The sequence below is a fragment of the Syngnathus leptorhynchus genome, chromosome 17 (genome assembly GCF_054491065.1).
Source record: "Syngnathus leptorhynchus isolate UIUO chromosome 17, UIUO_Slep, whole genome shotgun sequence".
Lineage (NCBI taxonomy): Eukaryota > Metazoa > Chordata > Actinopteri > Syngnathiformes > Syngnathidae > Syngnathus > Syngnathus leptorhynchus.
The window spans coordinates 1,611,704-1,623,988 of record NC_141211.1 but is presented as its reverse complement, the minus strand read 5'-3'; the positions used below and the strand labels follow the sequence as shown (position 1 = coordinate 1,623,988).

The 12,285-nt window shown below is 43.5% G+C and overlaps 1 protein-coding gene across 2 annotated transcripts; it reads right to left on the bottom strand.

Moving 5' to 3' along the window:
* Positions 1-117: 117 nt before the first annotated feature.
* Positions 118-11,010, bottom strand: dpysl3 (dihydropyrimidinase like 3). Of its 2 annotated transcripts, none has more exons than XM_085936643.1 (14): positions 10,848-11,010; positions 6,734-6,822; positions 6,077-6,261; positions 5,024-5,188; positions 4,880-4,941; positions 4,687-4,767; positions 4,426-4,494; positions 3,796-3,916; positions 3,584-3,740; positions 3,364-3,505; positions 3,117-3,287; positions 2,031-2,210; positions 1,610-1,781; positions 118-1,479 (listed from the first exon to the last, which is right to left on the bottom strand). In XM_085936643.1, the coding sequence occupies exons 1-14, from the start codon at positions 10,884-10,886 to the stop codon at positions 1,385-1,387; spliced, it is 1,728 nt and encodes a 575-aa protein (XP_085792769.1). In that variant the 5' UTR covers positions 10,887-11,010; the 3' UTR covers positions 118-1,384. The 2 variants fall into 2 exon arrangements, with proteins under 2 accessions (XP_085792769.1, XP_085792770.1); XM_085936644.1 differs by having other exon boundaries at positions 1,628-1,781; positions 10,848-11,009.
* Positions 11,011-12,285: the final 1,275 nt, after the last annotated feature.

Below are 12,285 nucleotides of genomic sequence, written 5' to 3'. Positions count from 1 at the left end.
GTGGGAGAATAGTATGCTGTGGTGGCCCTTGACGTGTGCTTTTAAGGTGTGCTTTGTGGAAAAGTCAAACAGCAAAAACACTTCAGTTAATTGTGACTCCTGTTTTTATTCCAGAATCAAGTCAGACCACTTATATTACATTTTTTATCACCTCTGCCATTTTGGGAGTTGATACAACAACATAAAAACAAATCACTATAAATACAAAAATAACACAACTTGATTTCTGAAAAGATGTTTAAGGGCCACACTGAAGAAAATATTGAAAAGACCCAATTTTACCCAATAATGTGTTTAATTAATTCTGAATGCTGATGCACCCCAAGAATTTGGGCCTACCGTAATTTTCTGACTTTAAGCCACATTTTTTTCCACAAGCTTTGAACCCTATGGTTTATAGACCAGTGCAACTTATCCATGGATTTTTCATGATTTTTATGATACTGTTAGAGGATTTGTTTTATTAATACAGCTATTAGAAATGTGGACATTTCATTTAAAACACCTGCATTTTATAGTCTGGTGCGGCTTATATATGAACAAAACAGGATTTTCATTTGGAATGTGAAAAGAAAGTAGAGCCAGAGGCTTGACGGGGTTTTTTAAAGCATCGTCTCTTCTTTTATTGTGGATACAGGATCACATGTACAGATCTTTGAATTTTATTTCTCGTTTTCAAGATGACCTCTGGTAAACATTAAGCGGTACAAAGAAACGTTTCTTGGTTTTTCTTTTACAATTTCTTTTGCTACTTTTTTTCAAATACTCATCATTCAGTACATCACATGGATGGGGTCGCCATGGAGACGAGTCGAAAAAGAAATCATGGATCATGTCACCAGAATCCGTGTGGCCCATTCAGTTCCATGTCCTTCAGTTCAAATTCGCCTCCATGATTCACCAAGTACCTTGATTATTATCATTTGGCCCCAAAAAACAAGCGACACAACATCATTCACAAAGCTACTTGACATTTAGTGTATGTACAGCAACATGGAACGCCAATTAGGATGAATGGATGTCATTTAAGACCAGGTAGTTTACTTTTTTTTAATTTTTTTATACAGATTCACTTACTACCAAGAGCACCAGTACAGAATCTCTAGCATATTCAACGTTTGAGAAGAAAGGCTGAGACTGGTTGTGCATTGGTTGTTTTATCTTTTTTCAAATAAAGTAAGATCAAAAGACCCATTCAATGTTGCCAAAATCTGTTTCCTTTTGAGCAACTAAAGACTAGCATCGTGACAGGTAAGGCATTTTTTTTTGTTTTTAATTAGTCGTGGTCGTTCGAGTCAGCTCTACCTCCCATCACACATACATGAACACACACTCTTTCCTGGAGGCACACTCTTAAGTCCTCCTTGGGCTGGATGGATGGAGTTTAACTGAGGGAGGTGATGTTGGATCGGCCACCAGGGGGCACCATAATGCGACGACCGGGAGGCCTTGTCGAGACTTCATCAGGAATAGGGGGACCTGGAAGCACAAAGGAAGGGCGAGTGAGGGAGTTGCATGAAAAATACGTCAGACTTTGATGTGATTTGACGTTATTTTAACTGAAAGTAACTCATGGATACGAAGAAAAATCTGAGGGCATTATGCTCACCGCATGGTGCAGGGTTACCTGCTAGACTGAATCCTGACTGGTGCAGGTTCCTGACAGGCGTCTTGGTGGGTGACGTACGAGCCGAGGCGGACGGGGTGCCGCCGCGTGACATGGAGTATTCCGACACGGGGCCGTCATACATCCCCCTGGGCACTGCCCTCAGGACGGCTAGCTGCACGGAAGCGGATACAAATTTAAGATAAGACTAGCCAAGAAGGATTTTGTATGGGATGGTGGTTTTCCAGTCATCCAGAGCCAGGTTAGAATATCCATAAAAAAGACACAAGGGAAAAGACAAAATTGGGAAGCATTTTTATGTTTTCTTACATAAGCAATAGTTTGGCATTCATCATTTAGTCTGCAAACCAGAAAGTTGGTTAGTTGGACAAAAATAACTCTGATGTTCTGAGCAGACTTTTACCTGCTTCCTGGCTTTGACACGTTTGTAGGCGTAGTCGGGGAACGGCGAGCAGGGGATGAAGCGGCCCGCGCCCGAGGTCACGTGCAGGTTGTCGTCTTCCAGGACGATCTTCCCCTGACAGATGACCATCTGAGGTGCGCCACGCAGCTCCGTGCCTTCAAAGATGTTGTACTCTGCAGCCTTAAATGTAATGGGAAAAGCATTTTCACTTTGTGGTGTTTTATGTTTCTAAGCGGCACTCCCTCATTCCACTGGTGCTCCTTCCTGGCCTTTTTTGTGCTGTCGTCCAAACTGACTTCAGACTCCCAGTGGCTGCGCGCCAATTGTGATGTCATAACAAATGTGTGCGCGCGTGCATGTGAGCTTAATGTGATGATACGATGTTAAACATGAACGCTCCTGCTTGGCAGAACGTCAAAATCTCCATTAGGTTAGATTTATTGTTGCTGGGATCCGCTCTGAATTCCTTATTTGTGTGGGAAATGAACATGTGACATCATTACGTAAGAGCCCGAAGAGGATGTCATCCACAGATTTGCAGATTATGTTTTACGCCAAAGACTGAGCTCTGTCTACTACTCCAGTCTTTTGCTCGACCAAAATTTTGGAATCAATTCTCATAGTGCATTGCCAAGGAAACTCAAAGTATTTTGTAAGCCTGGATTGTCTGCGTGCGAGCTTGGATCAGGATATTTGGGGAAATATAATCTATACTACAATCGTTAAAAATGAGGCGAGCTCGGCGTTGTCTGAAACCTGCCGTATGATCAAATATTACAAAGCTCATTTGCCCCACCAGTATAATGTCATGTATGTTTGGAAACACCACTTAAAGGTTGTCATCGTTACTTAAATGTTTTTCTTTTGATTCAGTGAATGTACTCTGAGTCATATGAGGATCCTCGGAGACCTCATTTCCGTTCCGAGGAACTCAGAGCTCCCTGGACGCTGGTCAAAAATGTGTTTTCTCGCCTTGTTGCTCACAAGCACATATGCTGTCTCTTATTTTACCTCCATGGTGAATTATTCACCCTTTCATGCGTCTCGTCTACTCTTTAATGGTGCGATGCACGGTTCCCTACGCACCGAATTGTGTTTCTTTGCCGTGATGGTTCGAATGGCGTCGGTGTCCCAGATGACCAGGTCGGCATCGGAGCCCACGGCGAGCCGACCCTTGCGCGGGTACAGGTTCAGGATCTTAGCAGCGTTTGTGCTGGTAACCGCCACAAACATGTTCTCGTCCATTTTGCCTGTAGTCTATACGAGGGGGGAGGGAGAAATAGATGATATTAAAGAGTAGAAATACCAGAGGCTATAAAAGTGAGGGTCTGACCACAGCTTTGTCCCAGATGAGGCTCATCCTCTCCTCCACCCCGTTGACGCCCTCTGGGATCTGAGTGAAGTCGTCCTTGCCGATGGCTTTCTGAGACACGCTGAACGTACAGTGAGCGCTGCCAGTCACACTCAAGTCTCCGCTGGAGAACCAAGAAACACAAAGTAACAATGTGTTTTTTTAGAACATATGCAGAGGTGTTTCTAAAAGTGAGGTATACCTGGAGAGGAGCGTGTTCAAGTAGTCCGGAGTCGTCGGGTCGGGACTGAGAGGTGGCGACGTTACAAACGAAGCCGCCTTGGCCCAGTTCTTGCTCCAATAATGCGTCCCGTCCGTGCCCAGGCTAGCCGTAATCGGTTCACCGAACACGACGTTTCCTAACCAGGAGGTTCTGGTTAGAAACCATCAAAACATCGAGGATTTTATTTTTACCTTTTTTACGGGCCTGTGAGATGATGTCTGCCGCGCTCTTGCTCATGACGCGGGTCACGTAGAGGGGACAGTTGGTTTGGCTGGCGATGGTGATGGCCCGAAACACGGCTTCTGCCTCCAACTAAAAGACGCCCGCAGTTAAATATGATTTTCACAGTTTCTCACATAAACGCTAGAACAGCAAATATCATATGGGGGCTGTTTTTAATAAATACTTTCCAACCAAAAGTTGGAACGTTCAAGCCAGAAAGTGCAGCACTTCAGATACATGCTGTTTCTAGGAGCCGCTCGCCAAATAGACAAACAACCATTCCGAAAATGTGGAGAACATACAAACTTCACACAAGAGGTCAACTCAGTCATTGTTTTGGCAGTTGATTCCCAGGAGACCTGAAAATTCCCGTCGGAGGCGAGATAGTAGAGCTGAGATCATTTGACTGTTTTCATTTAGCGACAACACGCTGTTGATTTACACCCTGAACGTCACTAATGTGCATCAAACCACATGTGCGTCATAAGAACAGCATGAAGCCTGTCTGTATGTGTGGCCATACAATCGATTGTTTCAACAACCAAGTCGTTGCCAACACACGGATTAGTACTGTAGTCATGTTAATGATTTGTTCTGACCTCTTCTGGCCGACTCAACACGTGTCCCTCCGGTCCGGTGATTCCCATTTGCAGCATACGGGCCTGCTCCTATTGGTGGGACACAAACATGCTAATTGAACAACAAAAGTCCATCGTGAAAACACAGACTTGCCTCCTTAAAATAATTTGGTCATGTAATTGGTTAAAAGTTGTTCTGTGCCCGTGAGAATTTGATTGCATGTCCTACAATATATCGGGCAATGAATTGTAGAATTCTAAAACCACAAGAAGATGTTTTACCTCTGCAATGATCTCTCCATTTTCCGCATGGACCTGAGCAATGCCACCTCTTTCCGCCAAGAAGGTAAACACCTCATAGAGCTACCAGCCACAGAAAAGAAAGTCACAAAACATATATTAAAGCCATTGGAAGCTTAAACCTGCCAGTCAGCCTTAACGGTATCCGCAATCCCTCATCTTATGCGCTACCAACCTCACTGTTGCTCATTTGATAGTAGTCCTTATAAGCCATGTACACCTGGAATGAGTTCACACCTGTGGAAATTGAAAAGGAAAGACATGACTTTTACTGTATCTATCATCTGGAACTGAAGTGGAGTCATCACAGCTCCGATACCTTTGTCCTTCATCAGGTTGTCCACCTCCTGCTGGACGCTGTCGTTCCAGTGGGTGATGTCCACGTGGAGTGCGTAGTCGCAGCAGGCCTTCTCGTCAGCCCACTGCCTCCACTGATCGTAGGCCCCCAACAGGCTGCTGCCAACCTCCGGGATCACGTGATCCACTGTATGGGGGACAGGGGAGGCGGGGCTCAGTAACCACGGGGGAAAGATAGATGCCGACATTTGGGATGTTTTTTTTCTTAGATTGTCGGGATCAGCTGTCAGTTTGTTTTGGCTGTGATCCACCCGTGGCGACCAAACATTGGCGCGTGTCACTTTTTGTTTTTGTCACAGCGTGAGGGTGTCGCGTAACACTTTATTCTTAGACAAAAATTCCCATTGGCACATCTCAAAATCTTCAAGCATGAAAACTGTAACACTGTATATTTTCTCATCATATATTTTTAGAAGCTTCACGTCTACTTTTTGCGTCTCGCATCTTGCAACATGACCCAATTCGCTTTTGTTGTTGTTGTTTGCGTGTTACAAGGAGAAAAGCGTAACTTCAAACATTGTTTCTCCTTTCCTCCATGGTCACACTGACATCTTATGTATGTAGTGGGGAAAAAGTGTTCACATTACCCACCCACAGAGTGAATGTTTTCACTTCCACTCAGCCTCTCTGAAATCTAATCTCCCACAAATGAATGGGCTGTGTGAATGGTGGTAACAGGGGCATGTCTGTTAGTAAATGTCTCTGTGCCAACTTTTTAACGCTATGAATACCACGTTACTATCTTGCAGCTGTTGCTTGTGATGGCGCCGCGTCTCTGAGGACACACACATACAGTAGATGTGATTTGGATGTATTAAGACCACAAGCAGACACATACTGGAGTGTTCGGTATTTTCATGGGAGCCTCTTGCCCAGTCTCCCACACCCACCCATGAAGCCCTTTGTATAGACTCGCTTTGGACAGTTGCCCGTAGTAGAGTCTCTTTGGGTCTCCGCTCCACCTCTTTCTTTTCCTCTTTCACTTTTTAACCCCGAGTTTACCACAGCTTCATACCGATCATGGTCGTGCCTCCGGCGAGAGCCGCCTTGGACCCTTGAGCAAAATCATCCACGGTGGTGGTCCCACGATACGGCATCTGGAGGTGGGTATGAATGTCGATGCCGCCGGGGATCACCATCTTGCCGTTGGCTTCGATTGTCTTCACCCCGCCGGGCACAATCAGGTTGTCGCCGATCTGCCTGGAGATGTTAGTAAAGGTTTGAGCATATTGTGTTTGGAGTGTCTATGGGAGTTTTCCAGCAGCTCATTTGGTCGTTTATTATGCAACACCAGGCTTCCTGTGGTAGCCTCCCTCAGTGGGGGAGTAGGAACAAAGGGAGAAATAATAGAACAATTAAGGCCAAATGGGATCAAGGGTGAAATTAAAGAGAGGATGGATATATTTGCAAAGTTTAAGAGTGAGTGACTCATCAAAAGGCCTGACTGGTGAGAAAAAAAACGGTTTTGTTTTCTTAGACTTTATTTGTAGTTAACTTGTTCCTTTACTCAAGCTTGAAATATTCTCTTGCCTTCCTCCCACTTTCCAAAATCTAACTCAAGGGCTTCTTAACTCTTGAAATAAATTCACCCTGGAATTTCTTACTAAGGATTTGCACAAGTCTTTAAAGAGCTGCAGAGGCAGAGAGATGAAAGGGATGAGGACGTTCTTACTTGATGAGGCCATCCTCCATGTAGATGTCTGCATGAAAGGATTGGTCATCATTCACAATCCGGCCGCCTTTGATAAGAAGCCGGTCACTCTGCATTGGGGGGGAAATGGGATAAATTGTCTTTTGGCATGTTGAAGAGGTGCAGATTACAAAAAAAAAAAAAACACCACATCCCCGCATATAACTTTACATTGTGTAACGCATCTTATTCTGGGCGTCGCCATGACGTCACGCAGTCTAGAGCGCGTGCACGTAACTCACCTGCGTGACTCAAAACAGCGCGTGTGCACGCTACTCACCTGGATGCAATTATGGATCCCAAGGAACCCAGGAGGAAAACGGAATGTGCAAAAAAAAATATCACCGCAGCACGGAATACAGCGCAAATGCAAAGCACCAAAAAGAAACAAAGACTTGAACAGACAGCGGGTAAGCTCAGAAATCCTTTTTCTTGTCAATACGAATGACTTGCTGCATTGACGCGGGGGAAATAATCATAAGAATAATAAAGATTTGTTAGGCGCATATCAAGACTCAACGTCGCCGAAATGTGCATTTGGTGCGTGAATACTGTTGCGCTCAATCATAAATTGAAAAGGGATTAGAAAATGTCCATTTCTGCATATGGTTGAAACGTATTGAAAGTATTCACTGCTATAAAACGTAATGTGGTTGTATAAAGTCCTCAATTGTATTGCTTGGTTATTGTTTGATATTTGCATTCATTGAGAGCAACCCTTCAAGTGTAGGAAGAAGCTTAACACTTGACACAGTCAGACAAATCAAAATCTGCTGCAACGGACCGTGTTGTGGACTCATTCCAGCGTGCGGTTGCCATGGCAACGAGTTCACTGTAGGGAGGGGAAAAAGAGAGAGAGGCGACTGGCTTTTGCTTTGTTGGAGAGAACCATTGGCTGGCTGTTGTTACTTGGTCAAACAGTTTAGAAAATGTGGAGTTTACATTTGATTTATTTTGTGAAGATTTTGTTTGGTGCTGTGATGAAGAATCTCAAATGAATGGCATCCCGGGTGGGCATTCTGAGTCTTTTGTGTGTGATAGTAATGGTGAGGCGTGAAAAAGAGCTCAGAGTCTTTCCAGGCGACCACACCCTGCAAGCATTACAGTATTAGACCGGAGAAGTCGGTCATAGCTGGAACACGTCAGTGTTGCCCTAAAACTGTCGCTCATTTTGCGCTGTGCACCATCTCCATCTCTTTTTTTTTTCTCTGCATGGACGCTCCTACAATTTGGCACATCGTACTGTGCTTGTGCAAAAATTGCTACATCATCTTAACCCACAAATACTTGAATCAGTTATTTTCTTCACCTTATTGTATGACCAAAAGTTATTTGTGCATAAGTACTAAGAAACAGTCTCAGACTGAATAATCCTCTTTAGGTTTTTAATCGAAGTAAAGCTTCCTTGACTTTTGCTGAGGCAACCATTTGGCTGCTGTATTAATGGAGGTCACATGACAGGATGCTGAGTGCACTTCGCTCCAAAGTGAGTGAAAGACTGATTGAATGTGTGGAGGGAAAAAAAGGGAGTCACGTAGCAACAGCAAATATTCATTTGAAGTGATGTCGTTGAGCCTGATCTGCTGAGACCTTCTAGGGTCACGTCCTACTTTGTCACTCCGTGTGAGTGCATCCTGTTTTACGAGTGGAACAAAAAAAAAAAATTCCAATATGATGATGTCAGCATTGTCTTTATAATAAACTACATCACTCAGATAGAATGTTAATAGTTCTTGGTTCATTCAAGGTTTGATGCAAATGCCAATTCAAATATTTAGTTGACTTGTGGCTATGCTGATACTATTCACACTTTGTCATTTTTATGAGATATAAATGGTGAAATATGTTCCTATATTAGAAACAACTGCCCCATGTCTCTCTGGGTTAAGAATGTTGTGGGTCAGCCGCCCGCCCCCTTCCCCATCTTTTCTCCTCTGCTAGAGGATTTGGTTAGCTGGCTACACACGAAAGCATTTCGGGAGAATTAGCACAAACTCTTACATTTGGCTTTAGAATTGAGAATTGTTTTCACAATGCAACTTTTTCCGAGTGTCATCTGCACCCATGCCTCAGTTTTTTTTCTTTTGCTAGTTGCCAAGAAACCAAAATATTTACCCAAAAGGCCACAATTTGTTCACTGTTGAGAATTCCGATGCGATTGAGTTAATTGCAGTCAGTGAAGTCTGCTAATAGAACTCCACCAACATGTGAGGGGGGGGGTGTTTTGGTGCCATCTTGAATGCACAGCGGTTGCTATGGTGAGTCACATCTGGGCAGCCCATGCTCTGTTTTGTTTGCACACTTTGCGGCAGCACGCATGCTGATGGCAGAAGCCGTAGCTCAGCTTTAATTTCCTGGATGGGATTTTTTTTTTTTTAGGTGCTCATTCCCAATGGATGCGGCAGAGCGGGTGGGGTGGGTGTTAGCTCAAGAGGGGGCGGGGGGATTAATGGTTGGCTGTGACGGGAGGACGGAAGAAAGGAAGAGCCGCACCTAGAAATCTGACAGCCACTTTGGCACAGGCTAATGTGAGGAAACTGCTGAAATAGAATGGTATGGAATATATATATTTTTTTATTCCATTCCTGTTTTACAGCAGCACACATGAATTGGTATACTAACAAGTTAAGTTTCGAGGATTCGGCCGCCAGAAGCTAGTAAACTTTGCAGGCTTCAATGCCAAACTGTATGAGACTAAATACTCCTGATACAGTAAACAACCTCCATATTCTCATATTTACATTTTTTTTTATTCCTGTCACCAGATGATGCCAAAGCCCTACCAAAACATGAAACATTGGCATCAAGGAAATATTTTCGAAAGGCTATATTTCCGAGCTTTTGATGTTAGGGAGGAACTAAGTCTAGTTTGAGTTGTAATGAAGAGTTTTTGCTGTACTCCTGCTGCTGCTTTTCTCCCCCCCAATACAATATACTGTATATTAATAGTGACCATTATACACATAGTTAGTCAGATTTAAAGCTATTTGCATCAGGGTTTGGACATTTCATTATATTTGCATCCTCGTGTTACTAATCTTCCGCGCTGGGTGATGTCTGGTCATGCCATCAATCAAATTAAGATATACACACCGAACTTTGGAGGCATTATCAAATTCAAAACATGCCAAAAAGACAGTCTTAGAGAAAATGGTGTTCCTTAAAGAACGTTTCCTATTTATTTGGACATCATTGTGATGCCAATGCAACCGAATGCAAAAAACAAAGGCCGAGCGTCATCGCCGCAACAATGAAAAACGGCCGTCCGGCATGACATGCGCACACTCGCACGCGCACAAAGGAGAGCTCTGCAGCTGGAAGACCAAGCGGAGGCGCAGCTGCCTGCGTTGGCCTCCATTCAACCTCCGCCCTGCCCTGCATGTGTGATACAATTGCTCGCCTTCTAGAAATTTACAATTTAAGACACCGCTTCATCCCAAATCATCCCAAAATGGGCGTGTGCCTTTCCCATGCACCTTCCCTGCTTTTCACTCTCTCCTCTGCACCACACACCCCTGGAACATCAACGCTCAGCTTGAAAATATGAAAATCCCCATTGGAATTACGTTTGACTTTTTTTTTTTTTGGGCCAAAAATCTTAAAACGGCGGTAGATTTAGAGGATTTCAGAGGATATACATAATAGCATAACATGACTGCGTGTGTGTGTGGGGGGGGGGCGGGCTTACAGAAAAATGCACCATTCTGTAAAATTCCAAACACACACAAATATTTTGTGTCTTGCAATAGAAAAAAAATAACAGTGGAATTGTACACTAAGGGGGAGAACATGAAGGGAATGTTTCGTGATTTTATTTTTATGGGTGAGTCCCTCAACAAAGAGGAGACAGGACGGACACCTTTAAGAAAACGCCTAATATCGCGCATGCCCAGCAAAATGCCCTCGTTGCAGCATGACAATCAGAATAAAATGCATACAAATAATAAAATCACATTGTTTCAACAGTAGCGCTGCTTGCTGCAAGGTCTGGATTTACGGCTGCAGTAGCCAACGCTAATGCAGTGATTTATAACAGCCATCAAAGTTCCTTCCCACATACCCTGCCTGCCTGCCTGGAGCGTCGTAAACAACTCACCGTGATCTTCGGGATGTTCTTTTTGCCTTGATAAGACATCCTTGCTTTTTCCACAATACGAGGTGTAAAAAGATGATGATAATTCCCTTCTTGGACGGATGCTGGATGTGGAATGACAGTGAAGCCCGATGCACGCACACACACTTGCACACACACTTGCACACACTCGCTCGCAAAGTGTTGCAGGAGCGTCAATGGTCCAAAGAGAGCGTTGAAAAAGTCGGCCCCGCCCTCACTTGGAAAGGGTGCTGTGGCAAAAGGCTGCCTACAGAGGTCGCCAGAAAGCACCCCGCACTTGCATTTTGCCATTTATACGTATATTAAAATAGAAACTACTGAATAGATGATCATATATGTTCGCATGTTTATTAGAATACTATACATTATCAGGTATCAGTCTAAACTGACAATGTGTTTATATATCGAGCTAACCGTATATCCATCTTTCATCCATCCATCCATCCTTGCGTCTGTCCATCCAAGCCATCTATTATTAATAAGATTGACTAATTTAGGGGCGAGGTCCATATGGAAGTCATTATTGTTCTTACTAGCATTTACTATGCAAAAATCAATGTGGAAGCACTGATGCACAAACAAGCAGTACGTTATTGTAAATCTAAAAATAGAATGGCTAATTAGTGTGGTCGTGAAAACTTTTTAAAACCGAAACTGTTATCCTAGACTCCTGTTATCCTAATAGTTAGACCTGTTGGGGTGTGTGGATTGTGCCTTGAGTGACAGTGTGCATGAATTAATGCAGTTCACATTTACAATTGGATTTAAGAAAGAACTCAAATGCTACAAATGAGTCCAAGAACAGTAACATATAGAACAAAAACGCAGTAGAATGATTCTCAACCTTTTTTTTTTTTTTTTTTTAAATAGAGGAGGGCTGAAATGATGCAGCAGCTGTCACAGAGCCTGTCCAGCATATGACACACCCACACATATTCTCTCAACACACAAGCCCTCTAATGAAGCCATGTGACTCTATTGTTTGGACCCATGGAAGACCACCCTCTGCCTTTACTCCATCATCAGCAGCACAAATGGTTAGAACAGCACATATGGTGTCTAAGTTCCCACTGTTAAAAACAAGTAAAAATGTAGGGGCATGGCATGATGAGATGTGCTGTCCACTATCATTCCATTTAGTCGGTGACACATCGCTGACATCACAAGGCAGTGCTTCACCATCCTCAGCATTTTTAATGCTTTTGAAGTTTGCAGGTCTGCATGGACCTTAGTGTGCATAAACTAGGTGACAGCAACGCAGAAATATCTGTAAGGTTATTTTAATTGCAGCAGCAGGATAACTTTAATGCTGAGCAGATGCAATACATATTATAGCAGTGATAGTAATTTGACATATTTGAAATAATACCGATATTGAAATGATCGAGTAGCATTCATAATATAAGTAGTGGTGACATCA